The 21,067-nt window shown below is 39.0% G+C and overlaps 1 protein-coding gene and 1 non-coding gene across 8 annotated transcripts in view; both read left to right on the plus strand.

The window, feature by feature from the left end:
* RABGAP1 (RAB GTPase activating protein 1) overlaps positions 1-21,067 on the plus strand; it is a 168,723-nt gene that overhangs the window by 15,242 nt on the left and 132,414 nt on the right. For 4 of the 7 annotated variants that reach the window (XM_025261634.3, XM_044926321.2, XM_044926319.2 and 1 more), the window contains one exon: positions 11,713-11,912. In XM_025261634.3, the coding sequence (XP_025117419.1) occupies positions 11,763-11,912 (150 nt within the window). In that variant the 5' untranslated portion in view covers positions 11,713-11,762. Of the gene's footprint in view, positions 1-399; positions 1,221-2,757; positions 2,981-11,712; positions 11,913-21,067 lie in introns of those variants that run through there. The other 3 variants (XM_025261639.3, XR_006543609.2, XM_044926320.2) reach the window with 3 other exon arrangements.
* TRNAG-UCC lies at positions 15,810-15,882 on the plus strand. The gene has a single exon. It is a non-coding gene; the product is annotated as a tRNA-Gly (tRNA).

The following is a 21,067-nucleotide window of genomic DNA, read 5'->3' on the forward strand; positions in this document are numbered from 1 at the left end:
CCTTTGCCTTTAGCTTCTCTTCTTTTCTCGGCTGTTTGTAAGGCCTTCTCAGACAACCATTTTGCCATTTTGTGTTTCTTTTTTTTTTTGAGGATGGTCTTGATCACTGCCTCCTGAACAATGTCATGAACCTCCGTCCATAGTTCTTCAGGCACTCGATCAGATCTAATCCCTTGAATCTATTTGTCATTTCCACTGTGTAATCATAAGGGATTTGATTTAGGTCACATCTGAATGGTCTAGTGGTTTTCCCTGTTTTCTTCAATTTAAGTCTGAATTTGGCAGTAAGGAGTTCATGATCTGTGCCACAGTCAGCTCCCGGTCTTGTTTTTTCTGACTGTATAGAGCTTCTCCATCTTTGGCTACAAAGAATATAATCAATCTGATTTTGGTATTGACCATCTGGTGATATCCATGTGTAGAGTCTTCTCTTGTGTTGTTGGAAGAGGGTGTTTGCTATGACCAGTGCATTACAAGCCAGTTCATGTAATTTCACTACTTATATGGATTACTTTGAGTAGTCAGATTTATAGAGACAGAAAGTAGAATGTTGGTTGCCTGGGGGAATAGGAATTGGAATTTAATAGGTACAGAGTCTCAGTTGGAAAAGATGGAAAAGTTCTAGGGATAGGTGGTGATGATGGTTGCACTAAATGTAAAAGTCTTTAGAAAATCCTGCATTGCTTAAAAATATTTGTTTTTATGTTTACAAAACTGGTGTGAGTTATATTATGCATGAGAAATCCATTTCAGAAAAAGTAAATACAGGGATGCTTAAAAATGCATACTACTGTTAGAAATATAATCTGACCTTGTGAATGAGTAGTATGTTAATATTAACTAATTTTCCCTGTGTTCCCACAGTTGGGTTTCTTTTGTGGTCATGGCATCCAAGTAACTTAAATATTTAGTCACAGAGATATTGTGTTGAAGGGGCATAAAGCCAGCATTCCTAGAGTTCTGGAAAAAACTAGAGTGCTGGTTCCTAAAATAGCCATAGGAACATGGAAAAACCACTTATATGGTTTATTTTTTCAGGTGTCAACAGTATTGCACTCGATAATCAACTCAGTTAAAAGAATGTTTTATGTGCATTTCATCCCCACCTCTTTTTGTACCTTTCATTAAAATATCAAGATATAGAGGGGAGAGTGTGAACTTTGGAATCAGAAAAAATACAGATATCCCAAGTCTCAAACTTACTTAATATATGACTGAAGGTAAAATACTTAATGATGCTGATTCTCAGTTTCTTTGTTTGTAAAAATGACACTTAAAATGCTTGCATCATGGATTAGGATTGGGAGGCACCTGATATTCCTGCCCCCCCCTTCCCTTTCCTGGATGTTCTCAGGAAAAGAATTAAAAGAATTAAAAGGACTTGGCCCCCTCATTTTATGTGTTAAAAGAACTGGAGCTATCACATGGTCCAAGTCAAATCACAAAGGACTAAGGAGTTCAAATCCCAGTTGGTTTTTCAGTAGAACACCAGACTGTTAACTTGGCAAAGTCTTATTAAAGCTCGATTTGTCATTAAGAAAGGGAAAAGTATAGTAACTCTGAAATCATTAGCTGTGGTGTTTAGGCATTTTTCTGTATTGATTTTGTGAGTTTTATCCTAAAGGTCCTATAAAGTTACATTTAGGCTTTTAGAACTTTTATTGACCAGTGAATGGATAAACAAAAGGTGGTATATTCATACCATGGAATGCTCTTTGACCATAAAAAAGAAAGGAAATTCTGGCAAATGCTGCAACATAGATAAGCTTAGGAAACATTATGCTAAGTGAAATAAATCAACCATAAAAATACAAATACCATATAATTTCACTGCTTATATGAAATACCTCGTAGTCAGATTCTTAGCGACGGAAAGGAGAATGTCGGTTGCCTGGGGGAATAGGAATTGAAATTTAATAGGTACAGAGTCTCAGTTGGGGAAGATGGAAAAGTTCTAGAGATAGGTTGTGGTGATGGTTGCACTAAATGTAAATATACTGAAAGCCATGAAACTATACACTTAAAAATGGCTAAAATGGTAATACTTACGTATAAAGATGGAATTTTTAAAATCTTTATTTAAATTAAGAAAGCTTTTGACTGAGTTATATTTCTTTGAGGTATCCTTAATGGTTCGTCTGAAATCAAGCTCAAAGAGTCACTTCATAGTTTAAAGAAGTTAATTGTGACCGACGTTGTGGGTTAAAATTTGCCTAACAGTGACTTTTTTGTAAGCTGGTTTTTCTTACCTATATGTGCTGTAGGCCCACGATGGTTAAAGTTTCATTTTCTTTTTGGTTTTTAAAGCTAAGCTAAAATTATTTGGAAGGCTTAAAGTAACAGGTTCTCTAAGCTCACTAAAATAATTCAAAGAATCAGTCACCAAATTCAAAAGTCAGACTTAAATAAAGACACCTCAATTGTTTAGCAATTAGTAGTGGTGGAACAGAATTTATTTTTCAAAGATGGGATGATTTTCCATGGAGTTTTGTTAGATTCATCCCACCCTTCCCAGGGATATGTTGTGAGAAGTTCATATGAAAACCACTGCAGGGCAACAAACCTCAAATCCAGGAAAAAAGCTGAGATTAATATCATATGATTTTAAAATACAACTTCTTTGTAGTTGTTTAATTTTATTGAGCTACAAGCCCATAGGAATTGGCCTGCTAAGCATGTTTGGGACTTGACTCTCTTGCTGCTTCCTGACTTGTCCTTTACTGAACAGAGAGTAATCTTGTCAGATCTGTGTTTTAGAAGAGTACAACTGGGAACAACATAGAAGATGGATTGAAATGGGTAGAGAATGGTGATAGAACACCAAAAAGGAGAGATGCATTCCTGAAAAGGACAGGCGCCTAGATCCCTGGGATTGGATCAAGTTCTACAGTTGTCTCTCTGAACTTAAGCATTATTGAGCCATTCTAAGCCTCAGTTTGCCGTATGAAGTTCATACCTATCTGGGAAGGGTAGTATAAAGGTTAGTAACAATGCATGTAAAGCTTCTAAGTACTATGTGGGGCATATAATTGATACTCAGGAACTGGTAAGTAGTGTTCTTTCTTTAAATTCAGCAAGATTATTTAAGTATCGTCCGTGTGTGTGTGCATGCTAAGTCGCTTCAGTTGTGTCCAACTCTTTGCAACCTGTGGTGTGTAGCCTTCTAGGCTGCTCTGTCCATGGGATTCTCCAGGCAAGAATACTGGAGTGGGTTGCCATGCCCTCCTCCAGGGAATCTTCCCGATCCAAAGAACGAACCTGTGGCTTCTGCATTGCAGGCTAATTCTTTTAACACTGAGCCACTGGGAAAGCCCAAGTATTGTCTTTAAGACTCCCTAAAGCTGTACTCATTTTTTTCACTGGTGGAGCAACAGAAATGATGGAGATTGGGAGGGAAGTGATGAGAGAATGTTTGGGTTCAGAGGGAATCCAAGATTTGGCTCAATGGTGTTTTAACTGCTTTTCACAGTTGGAAACCTAAAAGAAGAGTTAGTCAGCCACAGTCAAGGTAGTTGTGGTTGTTTTGTTTTGTTTTTTTAGTCTCTGTCCCAATCATTCATATCTGCACCCCCAGAAATGCTTGTAGTGTAGCATATTTGTTGTTTGTCCATCTCACAGTCTATAAACCCTGTTACTTAAACACTGAACAAGTATTAGACATCCAGTCACATTTACTGAACACTGCCATAAGCAAGCATATGAAGATAATATAAGCAAACCCTTAAAGATCCCTGTCCAAAAGTAGTTAGTTCAGAGGGACTGTGTGTGCTCATTGTATTCCCAATGTTTACTGTGGTGGTTTATACTAAATAATTGTTTCCGAAATCAATGATCAATATAGGAGAAAGAGGTATAACATTTTACAGTGTGATAAATGTAATTCTGTGATAGAATTAAAAAGCAAGCAAACAAAAAGCCTTAGGAGCCCTAGAGGGAAATAAGGATTATTTCAGAAGGGAAGAGGAGGTTAAATATTTGATTGTATCACTGCATTGCTTGTGGGGGAGTAGGACTAATTGGAGAAATGAAAACACATTCCGAGCTTAAGAAATGGCATGAGCAAAGGTTTGAAAGCATAAAAATGCATGGCATAATTGGAGTTCCCTGGTATGGTTTGAAAGAGGGAGATCAGACTAGAGTGAGAGATTGGCTCCAGATTTTTAAGAATTAGTGATTTAAGGAATTTGGATTTTTCTGTTTTCAGTCAGGAGCAATCAAAGGAAGGGGTTGGATATATGATCAAATCTGAATTTTAGAGATTAGCTATGAGGCCTTGATAATGACTAGAGAGAGTCTAGAAAGAGAGACTTATGTTGTAGCAAAGTTGAAAGAGAATAAAATACAAGAGAGTGACATGAAAGATGGCAAAGAAAGAGCAGATTTGGGATATGTTTTGGAACTAAAATCTATTAGAATTCCAAGGGAGAATGAGAAAAGGAGTCAGGGATTGCGGGAGTGGGGGGGAACATTTCCATCTTGAATCAGTGGTTATTAACCACTGATAAGGAAGCTATGAGGAAGAATATGCTTGTGTGAAGATGGGCTCTGCTTTGGATATATGGAGTCGATTTTGAGATGGGTATGGGATACGTGTAGCAGATCCCACCTGTGTATTCTCATAACACCATATGCATACCTCTTACTATCAGATCAGATCAGTCACTCAGTCGTGTCCGACTCTTTGCAACCCCATGAATCGCAGCATGCCAGACCTCCCTGTCCATCACCAACTCCCGGAGTTCACTGACTCACGTCCATCGAGTCAGTGATGCCATCCAGCCATCTCATCCTCTGTCGTCCCCTTCTCCTCCTGCCCCCAATCCCTCCCAGCATCAGAGTCTTTTCCAATGAGTCAACTCTTCGCATGAGCTGGCCAAAGTACTGGAGTTTCGGCTTTAGCATCATTCCTTCCAAAGAAATCCCAGGGCTGATCTTCAGAATGGACTAGTTGGATCTCCTTGCAGTCCAAGGGACTCTCAAGAGCCTTCTCCAACACCACACTTCAAAAGCATCAATTCTTCGGCGCTCAGCCTTCTTCACAGTCCGACTCTCACATCCATACATGACCACTGGAAAAACCATAGCCTTGACTAGACGAACCTTTGTTGGCAAAGTAATGTCTCTGCTTTTGAATGTGCTATCTAGATTGGTCATAACTTTCCTTCCAAGGAGTAAGCGTCTTTTAATTTCATGGCTGCAGTCACCATCTGCAGTGATTTGGGAGCCCAGAAAAATAAAGTCTGACACCGTTTCCACTGTTTCCCCATCTATTTCCCATGAAGTGATGGGACCGGATGACATGATCTTCGTTTTCTGAATGTTGAGCTTTAAGCCAACTTTTTCACTCTCCACTTTCATCAAGAGGCTTTTTAGTTCCTCTTCACTTTCTGCCATAAGGATGGTGTCGTCTGCATATCTCAGACGTTATTGATATTTCTCCCAGCAATCTTGAATTCCATCTTGTGCTTCTTCCAGTCCAGCGTTTCTCATGATGTACTCTGCATATAAGTTAAATAAACAGGGTGACAATATACAGCCTTGATGAACTCCTTTTCCTATTTGGAACCTCTTACTATACCAAGCACTATATTGTAATTACTTGCTTGTTTGTCCATGTTCTCTACTATAAGCCTGTCAAGGGTAAAGAGTACCTTTCCTCACCATAACACTCTACCTAGTGCCTGGCACATAACAGATACTCAATACTGAATAGGTTAAAAAAAAAAAAAAAAAAAAACCCAGAACAAAACACAAGCACCCACATGAAATTAGGGAGAAAAACAGGGCTACAGTATCATCAGCATACAAAAAAGTTACAACACAGGAGGTACTGAGATAACTAGGGGCAGGTATGGAAGGAGGAGGAGGACAGGATGAATTTAGAGTGGGCAGGGATTTTCCTGGTGGTCCAGTGGTGAAGACTCCACACCCCCGATCAGTGCAGGGGTAGTGGGTTTGATCCCTGGTCAGGGAACTAGATCTGTACAGCCAAATTTTTCTTTAAAAAAATAAGGAGGGGGCAGAGAAAAGGGAGCTTGAAAGAAATGATAAAAGGTGCTAGAGGTAGAAAATGGAAGCAAGAGTTTCACAATAAGGAAATGATAAGCATTTTCATTTATTTCAGCCAGTGGAAATAAGATGAGAACTGAAAAGAATTGTTCGAGTTTTTAAATTTTGTATTGTTGATTTTTATTTGTTTAAATATGTATGTGTGTCTATACACATACATACACACACACATACATGTAATTTTTCCTTTTTGAGTGGATGCTCAGAGTGTTAAAAACACCCAATGTCACATAGACAAGGTTTGAATTCAGTTTTTAAAAGAAGAGGTTTAGTAAGGGTTGGTGAGAGTTACAGTAGCCAGATTTTGAGAGGGACTGCTCAGTGAGACGGAGAAGGCAATGGCACCTCACTCCAGTACTCTTGCCTGGAAAATCCCATGGATGGAGGAGCCTGGTGGGCTACAGTCCATGGGGTCGCTAAGAGTCGGATTCGACTGAGTGACTTTCACTTTTCACTTTCATGCATTGGATAAGGAAACGGCAACCCACTCCAGTGTTCTTGCCTGGAGAATCCCAGGCACGGGGGAGCCTGGTGGGCTGCCGTCTATGGGGTCACACAGAATCGGACACGACTGAAGTGACCTAGCAGCAGCAGCTCAGTGTGAGTGGGGAGTCCTATTGAAGTGGAGGAGGAGTTAATACTCCTTCAGGAAGAATGTCAGGAAAACCAAGGAAATAAAGATGAACTGGAGTGCTTGGACTAGTGGCCAGAAACAAGCACCTTTTACTTGTCTCAAGTATGTCAAGTTCAATTACAAGTATCACTCACCTCTTTTATCAGGTTCGGTAGGTCACTTATTGGGAGGTGATTTTTGCTCTACTAATTTGCACATTAGCAAATCCATACCACTGCAAGTTCACTGTTTATGTTACTGCTCTGAGTAATGTTAGAAAAATACAAGTATCTGATGATATTCTGTCCAAAAGTTCAAGTTTTTAAAAAGTAAGCACTTTTGAAGAACTATCAAAAGAGCTCTTATCATGGCTAGTTCTTTACTTTTTCACTCTCCTTTAACAGGTTTATAGTTTTAAGAGGAGATTGAGAATGAAAATGAATCTTTGTTCATTCAACAAGATTGAGGTACATTTCATACTACAATCTTTGCAAAAGTGCATGGTTGAGCATAGAGTTGTCACTGTGGTACAGAGGGGCCTATAACATAACTGAGCCTTTGGTTTTGATGCATGAGGTTGCGTAATTAAAATTACTTATCATTTTAAGTTACTTGACTTATTAAAGGAGATAGAATGAAGCATCCCTGCACTAGTACTCACCAACCTGGCCCTGTCGGTAACTGGACGTGTTGTAGGGGTCTAGGCTCATCACTTATATAAAGGGAGACAAACCGAGTGCCTCCCAGATACAGAGTTGTTAGAATGATAAAATGAGATGAAGGTGTACATTTTAGTAATCTGTAAACTTTCACTTTTCACTTTCATGCATTGGAAAAGGAAATGGCAACCCACTCCAGTGTTCTTGCCTGGAGAATCCCAGGGATGGGGGAGCCTGGTGGGCTGCCGTCTGTGGGGTCGCACAGAGTCGGACAAGACTGAAGCAACTTAGCAGCAGCAGCAAAGTGTTAACACAGAGATACAAAGTATTCTTTTATGTTTACTTTAGTATATAAAAGTTAGATACTGACCTGGTGGCTAAGATGGTAAAGAATATGCCTGCAATGCAGGAGAGCCGGTTCAGTTTCTGGGTTGGGAAGATCCCTTGGAGAAGGGAATGGCAACCCACTCCAGTATTCTTGCCTCCTGGGGTACAGTCGGTGGAGCTGCAAAGAGTCGGACACTACTGAGCGACTAAACACTTTCACTTTCAAATAAGACTGGAACTAGAAGTGTTACATATATTTTGTGCTAATATTGTTTCCTAAATTACCAAAATCTGTTGGTATTTGTTAAAATTGGAAGTTGGTTTCACTCTCTGGTTAATGAAAGAGTGAAATGGAAAAGAACTGGCCATAATCAAGGCTCTTGACCGTCCTTCAATAGCAGTTGGCTCTTGGATATACATATATCTATTTCTTAGTGTTTTTTAATTAGAAGATAATTGCTTTACAGTGTTGTCCTGGTTTCTTCTGTACAACGTGAGTCAGCTGGAAGTATGCATATATCCACTCCCTCTTCAGCCTCTCTCCCACTCTGTCCCATCCCCTCATCCCAGCCCTTCTTGGTTGTCACAAAGCAGGAGTTGAGCTCCCGTGTTATACCAGCAGTTTCCCACTAGCTGCTTTACACATGGTAGTGTACATATGTCAGTGCTACAGAGAGTAATTTTTATAATGACTCTGTGAGGTAGGTAGTACACCATTTTCATTTACGGAAACTGAGGCTTGGTATGACCAAGCTTACACTATTATTCAGTGGTAGAACCAGCATACTAACTTGTATTTTTTCCTAACTCTTAACTGTTTGCTTTACCATCATAAATAATGACTTCCATTCTTCCTGTCAGTTATAAAAGCTGCTCTTGCCTTTTTCATTGGGTGACTCTTGTTATCTTACGTCTTTTATTTACCATTTATCCTATTTCTTTAGTACACATTTGAGCACCTACTATGGCCAGTTATTCTTTCACTTGTTAGGGCTACTGCAGCTCATGAAACAGGCAGAAATCCCTGCCCTTATGCTTACATGATATTTAAAAACAAATTATGATTACAAGGTAAATGTGTCAAACAGTGATAGGTGGTATGGAGAAAAATAGGAAGAGGGATGGTAGTGTAGGGTGTTTATGGGGAGGAAGTTTGTACTTTAGTGTCCATGAGAATTAGAGTAGGGGGCTTCTTGTGGTAGCTGGTGTAAGAAGGGATGAAGAACAACAAAACTAGTTCTTATGGTCTCAAGACAGAGATTGTGAATACTCTAGAATTTTTCCAGGAGTATATGAAGTTCTGGGATACCTCTTTGTTGTGGAGACCAGGGGAGGGTGGGGTGGTCTTGTCTAGAATCCTTGGAGCTTGTGGACTGACTCTTCACTTCTGCCCATGGAGGCTGGAGAAGGGGAGCCTTATTACATAACCCCTCCTGTACTGCTTAGTGTTTTGATACATCTCATTCCTCCTGAGTGATTCAGTTACTTTCAGGGCCAAAACAAACAGTAAAGTATCTTAGAAAGTGTACTTTCCTGTCACCTCCTCAAAGAAAATAGGTTGAACTTGGAGCCTGCCAAATCTCAGTTCCGTAGTGTAGATACCAAAGTATTATTTTTGAGTCTAGAATATTGTAGAAAGTTGTTAATGTCTCTGAGATTATTGTTTTAGAAAACTTTTCCAGGCCCTCTGCTATCTTCGGAGAAGGCAGCGGCACCCCACTCCAGTAGTCTTGCCTGGAAAATCCCATGGACGGAGGAGCCTGGTAGGCTGCAGTCCATGGGGTCGCTAAGAGTCAGACACAACTGAGTGACTTCACTTTCACTTCTCACTTTCATGCATTGGAGAAGGAAATGGCAACCCACTCCAGTGTTCTTGCCTGGAGAATCCCAGGGATGGGGGAACCTGGTGGGCTGCCGTCTATGGGGTTGCACAAAGTCAGACTTGACTGAAGCGACTCAGCAGCAGCAGCAGCTGCTATCTTACTATTAGTAACATTTTTAAAAACATGGGAAAAAGACTAATTAAGCATGAAAACCTTACCTAAAGGACAAGTTCTAAAAAAGATGGAGACTCCTCTATCTGATGCTGAGTATTGTGGAACAAGGCCCAGATGTGTCACATGGGAAAAGCATTGCCATCTAAATGAAAGTTTTTGACTTTGCTTCTAACCAGTTAAATTACAACCATTACCTTGAACAAATTATACCATCTCTCTAAACCTCAGTTTCCTAATCTGTGAAACCGATGTTGAGGGAACTCAACATCAGATTTTAACACAATATAATAGGTACTGTTAAAATGTAAAACTGCTATGGGAACAGAAATGAGGCGGGCAGTGCTTTTGACTCTGGGGAGAGACTGGGCAGGCTTCTTGGAAAAGGAGGGTTATTAGGTCACGAATGATTATTTGGAGTTGACTTGAGTACTGAAGCAAGGGAAGCACTTTAGGAAGAAGATCCTATGAGGGCAGACACCTCAAGGGATTAAAATATATATCCTTAGCCAAGACATTTCCTCCTCGACTATATTTCTTAATTCTTCAACATGTTTCCATAGTTTTCTTTACCCTAAATCAGTACCTATTAACTTGTTCAATATCCCTCTGTTCTCTACCAAATTATAAATTGCTTTTGGGCAAGAATCTAATTTTTCTTGTTTAGCATATTTTGTTATTTAGAAACTAGAAACTTGGGAAATATTCATTGCATGAATGAAGCAGGACTGCATTTTTAAAAGTTTTCAGACGTAACATTTGAAGCGTCTCTATGCTACACCATGCATTTAGATACGGTCCTATGAAATGTAGAGCCTTTAAACAAGCAAATCAGCTTAAATAGAAAGCAGCAAGGAGTCCGGGGTTTGAGCTTTAATTAAACCCGATTAAATGACCCTACAACTCTTGGGGTTGCTATTTCTTTATCTGTTTGACAGTATTGATAACTGCTAAGTTTTTTTCCAACTATAGTATTCAGGTTGTGTAGTTTTTGCTGCCAGGTGCTTAGCCAGATGTTAGCTTTTGAGGGAAAAATAGTGCTTGGCATATGGTGTATTGCTCAATAAATATGTGTTCAGTTAAAAATCCAAAACATAGATCTGGACCTCTTCTTTAATAAACAAATTCTCAGAATTTTTACCTCTGAGGTATATAAGATGAGCATACTGTGAGAGCAACTTTTTTAAAGAGTGAGTTTTGTTTATTGGCTAAAGCTGAGTATGCTGCTGCATAGTGTTATATTATTTGTTCTGTGGTGGTTTTGGTGACCAGATGGGAACATTCCCACAAAATATGCAGAACCAGATTTTTAAATGATAGATGAGTTTGAATTTTATTCCATGAGTCAATAATTGAATGGATTTTCATAAATGACACATTTTTTTCTGCTCCTTGCTGGAAATTTTTGGCCTGAAACTTCTTTATTGATAATGTTCATTTTGAGTTGGGTTCTAAGAAACTGTGGGATGGGATTATTGAGTTTTTAATAGACCTCTGATTTCATGCTACATATAGTATTTCCCTGCTCTAAAATTTATGCTTGCCCTGAATTTATTTTTCTTTGGGGTTAATATGAAATTTTGTTTCTTAAAACAGGTTGTTATTACAAGTATCAGCAGTATTAGGGAAACCTTACTGTCCTGCATGCATGTTTATTGTCCTAAGTGCTTTCAATTTCATTTGTGCAGCTTTACAAAGAAAAGGATAGACAGTAAGTTTAGTACTTTTTATGTTCTCTAAAAAGAATAGTTACCAGAATGCCGAAGAAATCAGTGTAGATAGCCAGAGTTATTCTCAAGGAAATGTTTTTATTTGTTTATTTTTTTGAAATGTGATCTACCTTGGCCCTGAATTTCATCGAATTCCCTTATATATGGAATAAAAAAGCCTAACCTGTAAGTAGCGAAAGTCTTTGGAAAATATTTTGAAAGTTTGTTTTGTTTGTTTGTTTTAATTTAAGTTTTTCCATATGTAATTTGTAAAACTTAGAACATAATTGAATATCTGGCAGACATTCTATATGAGTATCTTTATGGTTTTTGTTTTTCAGGCATTTTAAAAATATTTAATCATTCATGAGTTGAGCTTCATTCTTGAGTCATGGATGACAAGGCTTCTGTTGGAAAAATCAGTGTCTCCTCAGACTCTGTGTCTACTCTTAATAGTGAAGATTTTGTCTTGGTTTCCAGGCAAGGAGATGAGACACCATCTACAAATAATGGAAGTGATGACGAGAAAACAGGACTCAAGGTAAAACTCCATAACCTAAGTTCCTTTTGCTTAGCCTTGCTAAGTCATTGCAAAACTTGGCCTTAATAGGAAGGTATATGGAGTGATAGTGAGAACATGGAAATAATATCTTTCTTTTAATGCTAAAGAGTTTTATTTACAAATATATCTGATTAGGGATTTCCAATTTGATTAGCTTCTAAATCTGTTATCTCTAACTGTGTGAAAACTACTGATCATAGTATAAGCATTTGTTATTTTTGTTTTGTTTTCGTGTTACCATTGAGTTAGAGGTGATTCTTTTGGGCCTTTTATATGTAGTGTAAAGGCAGTGGCAGGTCAGCACTGCTATTTATAAAAATAAGTTTTAGAATTACTAAAACAGGATTTAAAATTCCTGGCTTTTGGCCATTTCTGTTTGTTTTCTCAGCAAAATAGATCACTGTTACATCTTCTATACTTTGTTACTGTTTCTGCTCTTTTTGGATATAAATAAAAACAGATTACCTGTTAATGTCATTTAAAATGTAAGTAGCTTTAAAAATACTTAGATTTCTGTTTGTTTTTTATGCCACAAGTATTTATTGAGTATTGACTTTGTGCCAAGTACTGTTCTAAATACTAGACATACAGTAGCAAATAAGACAGGCAAGGTCCCCTGCTCTCCTAGAGCTTTTAATCAAATGTGGGAAACAGACCTTAAGCAAATAGGAAAGTGAATGTTAAGTAAATTTAGGTGGTTTGAAGAAAATCAAAGCAGAATACATTGGTAAAGCGTGAGTGGCAGGTACACTGTTTTAGAGAATGTCTTGAAATGACATTTGAGCTGAGATCTGAATGAAATGAGAAAGAACTTGTTCATGGAGAAATGTGAAGAAAGAGTTTTCCACAGGGAACAGAAAATAAAAAAGATCCTAAGGAAGACCACCCTTTTTAGGACAGAGATTAGAGCCGAGTGAGTAAAGTAAATAAAAGTGCTTAAGTGTGAGATACATGTGTGTAGGAACTGGATCCTGTAGAACTTTGTAGAGCTTAGGAATTTGGACTGAGAGAGATAGCATGGATGGCGTGAGCTCTGGACCCATTCCCCAGCAAAATTGGTAACACTTTTTTTTTTAATTAATGTCTGGAAATGTTCTAAAGGCCATGCAGCAATTAAACATTTATTCAAAGCGTTTTTACTAAACTTGGGGAAAGAATCTGTGGTATTGGAACCAAGACTTGTTTTTCCATCTCCTCTCCTACCTGAGGGCTGCTCTGGTGGCTCAGACGGTAAAGAATCTGCCTGCAGTGCAGGAGACCCGAATTCGATTCCTGGGTCTGAAAGATCCTCTAGAGAAGGCATAGGCTACCCACTCTAATATTCTTGCCTGGATAATTCCACAGACAGAGAAGTCTGGTTGGCTACAGTCCATGGGCTTGCAAAGAGTCAGACAGGACTGAGCAACTAACACTTCTCCCAACTGAGCAAGATGGTAACTCCATTCTAGATTGGTACTATCAAGAAAATAGGGTTTCCTTTCCCCACAGTTCCCCTGGAGTAGGGCTATCTTCCAGGGAAGAGCAGTATGAGAGCATTCCTCATCCTGCCTCTATCTGCCTTTTGCTGGTCAAGTGTGGCTAAGTGGTAATGGCTGCCTTCTTTTGCCCACACCTTGCTTCTGGGATGAAAACTCTACTTAGGGCACAGTGCTGCTGAGAACACTGAGAGCCCAGTTGCCCTTAACCTGGCTCTAGCATGTAAGGTAGTGGTTCCATATAATGGAATAGTGGCAAGTTAAGAACACCAGAGACTACTGTACTACCTCCCACACCTACCAAATACTCATCCTTTGGAAATGGAGTGTTGCTCAGAAGTATGCCATTATCCGCACTCCCAAATTCATAGCTAGAGCTCAGAGATTTTGCCTGCAATGAGGAATGGACCACAACACAGCTCGTAATCTCTGCCCAAAGGAGCTGACTTTGTTTACAACAGAGTGTAGAGAATCAAGCCTAAGGGTACTCAAAAACAGTGGAGGTGGTAGTGAAAAGTAATTGGGAGGAGATTGTTAGATTAATTGGACATACAGTTTTAACTACAGGCTTGCTGGGAGGAGACCACCTATGATAGGGAGGGCCAGATCTCAAACACTGACCTCTAGAACTCTCCCATCAAAGTAACCTAATATTCATTGGTTTATTCTGTGGAGCAGTTTATTGCCTGAGAGGGTTGTTGAGAATTATAGAGCAAATCAGCCACAGTTAGTGGAGCTTAATGTCTGCATGCAGTCATGGAGACAGAGCATCTTACCAGAGCTGCTACCCAGGATGAATGAGGGCAAATCACCCCAGAGGAGCAGCATCAAAGGTTTAACACCGTGGGAATTAGGGGAATAAAATTTACTAAAATAAGTCAGCCAGTCACTAAATAAACAAGCATAAAAAAAATAACAAGTCCTAGAGCATGGAGACCAGTACCAAGAACTGGAACAACATATTTTCTAGAATAATCTAGTTTCCAACACAGAATTGTGAGACATGCAAAGAAACAAAGTATTACCCATACATCACTTTTAAAAGGCAGAGTGACATGTTGGATCTAATATGCAAACTCTGAAAGTAGCCATTATTAGAATATTCGATGAACATCCTAAAGAAACCATGCTTAAAGAAATAAAGTATGATGGCAATGGCAAATCAAATAGAAAATATCATGAAGAAGATAATAAATTACAAATTGAAAAGAACCAAATGGAAATTCTGAAATGGAAGAAAACAATAAATGAAATGAAGACGTCACTAGAGAAGCCCAACGATAAATTTAAACTGGCAAAAGGAAGACTTAATGGAGAGAAATGTTATCAAAATGGCAGTACAAGAGTTTCTACCATCCTGCCCTCAAAGAACATCAGTGTAGACACTAACAGATGCAAGTGCCTTCATGGACATTCAGGAGTCCAACGGAGAAGTTCCCACACATTGTTGGGGCAAAAGCATCCAAGATTGGACCCCCTGAAGATGAAGAACAGTTTGATTTTATGTGTCACTTCACCCCCACTTGGGTGGCACAGCTCAGTGCCAGCGGATAGTCAGCTCATGATTTCTTCCACGGGGGAAAGTGAGAGTGCGTGATTTAGCACCTGAATTCCCTGGCTTTGTGAGACACACCGAAAAGGCCCATTTCTTTCTCACATCATCCAGAACACTCAGTCATAAACTGTATAACCTGGGAATCGACAGCTGTACTGGAAGAACAGCAGCCAGGGTTGGGAATGGAACATATCAAAGGGGCATGGATGCCACTAACTGCTTTGGGGACTCCATCAGGAGACCCACCCATGAGCCACAGGGGCGACTCCTGTACAAGTTCTCCAACTGGCTCATGGGCACCGCTAAACTCCACACACCTCACTCAAACATGTCCTTACCCTGTGACTGCCTCCCTGAGCAGCCCTGAAGGCAAGAATGGTAAGTGTGAGTCTTTGCAAGTAGCTAGTGAGCACGTGCCAAAAGTCAACTAGATTATGCAGGATTGGAAGAACCTACACACTGGAGCATTCATCATCTTAGGGAAAACAAATGCAGTACAGAGCATCAACAGATCACACAGAAGAAAATACTGTGTAGTACAAGACAGATTGCTTGAAACTATCTGTCTGAAAACAGAGAAAATGAAAACAGTGAGTGAAGAAAACCTGTGTGAAGTGTCGCCTTATCACTAAAATCAACTTATGCATCATTGGAGTCTCAGAAGGACAAGAAAGAGAGAAATGTGCAGAAACCTTCTTTAGAGACATAATGATTGAAAATTTCCAAAATTCGGGGAGAAGTTTGGATATCTGAATTCATGAAGTTTATAGGCTCCCCTCATATATCAACTCCAAGTGCCTCTCCAAGATACATTACAATAAGGCTTTAAAATTAAAGCCAGGGACTTCCTTGGTGGTCCAGCAGTTAGGATGCTGTTCTTCCAATGCAGGGGGCCTGGGTTCGATTCCTGGTCAGGGAACTAGACCTCACATGCTGCAACTAAAGATCCTTCATGCCACAACTAAGACCCTGTGTAACCAAATAAATATTTTTAAAAAGAAAAAAGTTTAAAGCAACTAGAAGAAAAAAAGCTTCTTGTATTACAAAGGAAATAGCCCAGCACCATCACCACCAATAAGGTTTTTAGCATATTTATCTCCAGAAACCTTGCAAGCTAGAAGAGAATGGGATGATACACTCAAGGAAATAAGCTGCCAACCAAGAATACTTTAGTTGACAAAACTGTCCTTCAGATATGAAGGAAAGGTAATTCCCTAGTGCTCCAGTGATTAGGATTTCATGCTTTCACTGCCCAGGGTGCACATTCAGTCCCTAGTTGGGGAACTTAGATCATGCAAGCCACATGTCATGGCCAAAAAAAAAAAGAGGAGAAGGATGACAGGTTTCCCCCCATCTGAAAGTAGGATGTTCCTATGAAACTTTGTAAGCTGAAATGGCATATAGAGAAGGCAATGGCACCCCACTCCAGTACTCTTGCCTGGAAAATTCCATGGACGGAGGAGCCTGGTAGGCTGCGGTCCATGGGGTCGCTACGAGTTGGACACGACTGAGCAACTTCACTTTCACTTTTCACGTTCATACATTGGAGAAGGAAATGGCAACTCACTCCAGTGTTCTTGCCTGGAGAATCCCAGGGACAGGGGAGCCTGGTGGGCTGCCATCTATGGGGTCACACAGAGTTGGACACGACTGAAGTTGACTTAGCATAGCATAGAGTATCCCCTGCTTTCTAAAAGTTTGTGTTTTACCACTTTTCTTATATAAAGGGTCTACACTAGTACAGTAGTTGTTTTTTTCATAAAAGCAAAAGTCATCTTCAGATTTCTTTCAGTTAGCAAAAACAGCTACTAATGTAGGCCTTCTAAGAAAGCAAAGTGGCATAATTCAAAGTTTTGGTAAGTAGGAGATACTTGTAATGGAGAGAGTTGATCATTACACCTTAATAAAGTGCTGAACGGAGTTCTTCAATCTGAAATGAAAGGACGCTAGTTAGTAATATGAAAATATAAAATACACTGGAAAAGGTAAGTATATGCTCAAAATCAGTATAGTCTTAATACTGTAATGTGGTGTGTTGATTAAGTAAATCTAGATTAAAAGTTAAAGGACAAAGGTATTAAAAATAGCTTAGCTACGATGAATACATAATGTAGAAATTTAAATTGTGCCATCAAAACCAGTGTTTGGGGAAGTAAAAGGTAGAGCTTTGTATGGGATTGAAGTTAGGTTGTTGAAATGTAAAATATAATTTTATATCCTGTAAAATGTTATATGTAAGTCTCATGGTAATTACAAATTAATAACCCACATTAAACACAAAAAAGATTAAAAGAAGGATACCACTCTAGAAAGTATACCACTATAGAAAACCATGAATTCACAAGGGAAGATAACAAGAAGAAGAAAGGAATAAGGGACCTATAAAACAGCCAGAAAACAATAACATAATATTAGTAAGTTCTTATCTATCAGTAATTATTTTAAATGCAAATGAATTAAATTCTCCAATCAAGTGACAATATCAGAATGTATTAAAAACAAGAAAAAGACCACACTATATGCTATCTATAAGAGACTCATTTCAGCTTTAAGGACACACATAGACTTATCCGTGTATCATATAAAGAGATGAAAAGTTATTCCGTGCAAATGGAAAGAAAAGCACCATTTCAAAACAAGTATATGTTAGGTCGCAAAACATACCTTAGCAAGATTAACAAGACTGAAATCATACCAGTTATCGTTTCTGGCTACAGTGGTATACAATTAAAAATCAACAAAAGGGGGAAAACTTGAAAATCTACAAATATGTGGAAATTAAACAACATACTTCTAACCAACCAGTGGTTGGTCAAAAAATACATGCAACCACTCAAAAAATAAAAGGGAAATCAGAAAACATCATGAAAGAAACAAATATGGAAACACAACATATTCCACATTCCATGACTTTTGTGTGGAATCTAAAAAAGCCAAACTGTAGAAGCTGAGTAAAATGGCTTTGCCCAGAGGTGGGCATTGGTAATGGAAGAAAAGGAGATTTTGGTCAGAGATTACAGACATCCTCCCCTCCATAAATAGAAGCACGTACTATATACTTCATTTATATATAATTTTAAAAAATGCAAAGCTAATCTTCAGTCATAAAAAGTGGGACAGTGATTGCCTGGGGGAGGGACAATGAGATGGGGAAGAAGAGTAAGAATCCAAAGGTGCACTGCTACAGTGGTGTGCGTGCAGGTGTGTGTGTATATGTGTTTACACATACATATGCGTATATATATAATGTTAAAGGAGTGTCAGTGCTACATTAGGAAGTTACTTTCTAAATAAAGCAGTAAAAGAATAAAGGAACAAAAAATATATGAGACAGATAAATAAAAAGTAAAGCGACACACCTAAATTGAACTCCTATTAGTTATATCAGTAATAACATTAAATGTGAATGGATTAGCAATATGATCAAAAAGGAGGAATTGTCAGCATTGGATAAAACATCCAGGAGACCCATCTTAGATTCAAAGATACAGATAGATTTAAATAGATGGGAAAAGTTGATGCTAACAGCAATCAAAGAAATGATTACAGTGATCTTAGGCAATATAAACTCTAAAACAATGTTACTAGAGATGAAATGAACACTTTATAATCTTATAAGGGTCAGTCCACCAGGAAGGTCTGACAATGTATACCCAATAAAGGAACTCCAAAATACATGAAAGCCTTGGATTTTACGGAGATGGGTTTTGGAACTGAGATTTCCTTTATAAAGCACCCTCAGGAGATACATCCTAAAAGGATATTACTTGAAATATAGTTAACTGCTTACAGTCACAGGAAGAAAATAAGACACAGAAGCGTCTATGTCTTAACTGATCTGGAGGTGAGTCTTGTTGAGAATTTGTACCCATAGGCTAAACTTCATGTATATATGGGGCTTGAATTTACACTACCTTCATGTTCCTAGGTTAAGAATTCCTTTTGGGCACCTGACAGGATCAATTGTAAAACTGTGGAGGGACTTGCTTACCACCCAGGCTGCATAGTATTCCCACAGATAACTATGATAAAGAATAGTGCACAATTTAGAATTTACAAAGGACAATTCATCACAAGCAAGAGTTAGCAAACCAAAACTGGCATTTGAATTATTACCTGTAACCTTAAGGTGGGCATGATTAAAATGACTAAACATTTAAAGAAAAAGATTTTAATATTCCAAGCAAACTAAAAATAGAACTTCTACAAATGAAAATTAGACTCAGTGAAATTAAAGGTGCAACAGATACGTTACCCACAAAATTCTGAGAAAATTACAGAAAATAGCATTGAAAGATGGCAAAATAAGAAAAAGCAATTAAGAAATATGGAGACTGGGATACGAAGGACCAGCAACTACCTAAATGTTCCTTAAGAATAGAATGGGGGGGGGGGGGAGAATGAGGGAGGGGGAATTCCCTGGTTGTCCAGTGGTTAGGGCTGCACTTCCATTGCAGGGGTCACGGGTTCTTTTCCAGGTTAGGAAACTGAGATCCTGCACACTGTGCAGCGTGACCAAAAATAGAATGAGGGAAAGGAAATTAATGTAACAGTGGAATATTTTCCAAAAGTGATGATACATAAACTCTCAGCTTAGAAAATCAGAATGAATCCCAACCAGTATGACAGTGTTTGGCCACCTGATGCAAAGAGCTGACTCATTTATTTGAAAAGACTGATGCTGGGAAAGATTGAGGGCAGGAGGAGAAGGGGACGACAGAGGATGAGATGGTTGGATGGCATCGCCAACTCAATGGACATGAGTTTGGGTAAAGTCTGGGAGTGGGTGATGGTCAGGGAGGCCTGGCTTGCTGCAGTCCATGGGGTCGCAAAGAGTTGGACACGACTGAGCAACTAAACTGAACTGATAACAGTGAAACTGCAGAACATTAGAGCCAAAGAGTAGGTCATAAAAGGCTGAATGAGAAGATGAATAGGACCTCGTTCATGTCCTCAAGGTGGTTGCAGCTTAGGGTAGATGACAGTGGTTAAAAATGTTCCGATCATTTCTACTAGTCTTTGTAACAAATAACTCAAAAATCAGTGGCTTGAAAAACAATTTATTCTCATGATTTTGTGGGTTGACTGGGTGTTTTGCTGGCCTTATTTGGCTTCCCTGGTGGCCCAGATCGTAAAGAATCCGCCTGCAATGTGGGAGACCTGGGTTCGATCCCTGGGTTGGGAAGATCCCCTGGAGGAGGGCATGGCAACCCATTCCAGTATTCTTGCCTGGAGAATCCCATGGACAAAAGAGTCTGGTGGGTTACAGTCTGTGGGGTCACAAAGAAGTTGGACACGACTGAGTGACTAAGCACAACACAGCACATTTGGATTAATGTGACTTCATTCAGCTGGTGTGTTGGCTGGGCGCTGGGCTTGACTGGGTCTCTCTTTCTATGTGGTTTTCAACTTAGGCTTCTTCCCAACAGATGTGAAAGCTGTAAGGCCTCTTTTAAATCTGAAGCTTTTAAGTTACATGGTGTCACCTCTACCACATTCTTTTGTGGTAAAAAAGCAAGTCACAAGGCCAGCCCACATTTCATGGGTTTAGAGAACTAGACTGTAGTTTTTGATGAAGGAGGTGAGATTTTGTAGCCATATCTAATTTTCAACATCAGTTTAATTAGGTCAGTACCATGGTATAGGTTAACAGAAGGATGCTATAGAACAAAGCAGGCAGAAAGTTATCCTAGCTTGGGGGAGGAGTCAGGGAAGACTTCTTTAAGAGAATAAGTCCTTTAAAGGAAAGCTGTATGTGATGGTATAGTCATAAAAAACACAGGTATTTTTCTTTATGAAATTTTCTGACAGCTCACATCAAAATCTGAGAATTTTCCATAAATTCAGAAAATGTTGCATTTCTCTACCTTGTCTCGTGTAGGAATCCTGCACCCTTTACCTCTTAGCCAAAGATACTCTTTTTTTTTTTTTTTTTTAACTTTAAAATGTTGCTTGAGGGTACATTGATGAGCTAGTACTTTTGCGGCAGAAAGTTCAGTTAGATAATTTTTTAAGCTTTTGAACGTTCATAGAGTTTTCTTCTTGAAAAATCCAGCTGACATTTTGGTTGGAAAAGAGTTACCAAACTTTATTAGTTAGCAGGT

The sequence above is a fragment of the Bubalus bubalis genome, chromosome 12 (genome assembly GCF_019923935.1).
Source record: "Bubalus bubalis isolate 160015118507 breed Murrah chromosome 12, NDDB_SH_1, whole genome shotgun sequence".
NCBI classification, from domain to species: domain Eukaryota; kingdom Metazoa; phylum Chordata; class Mammalia; order Artiodactyla; family Bovidae; genus Bubalus; species Bubalus bubalis.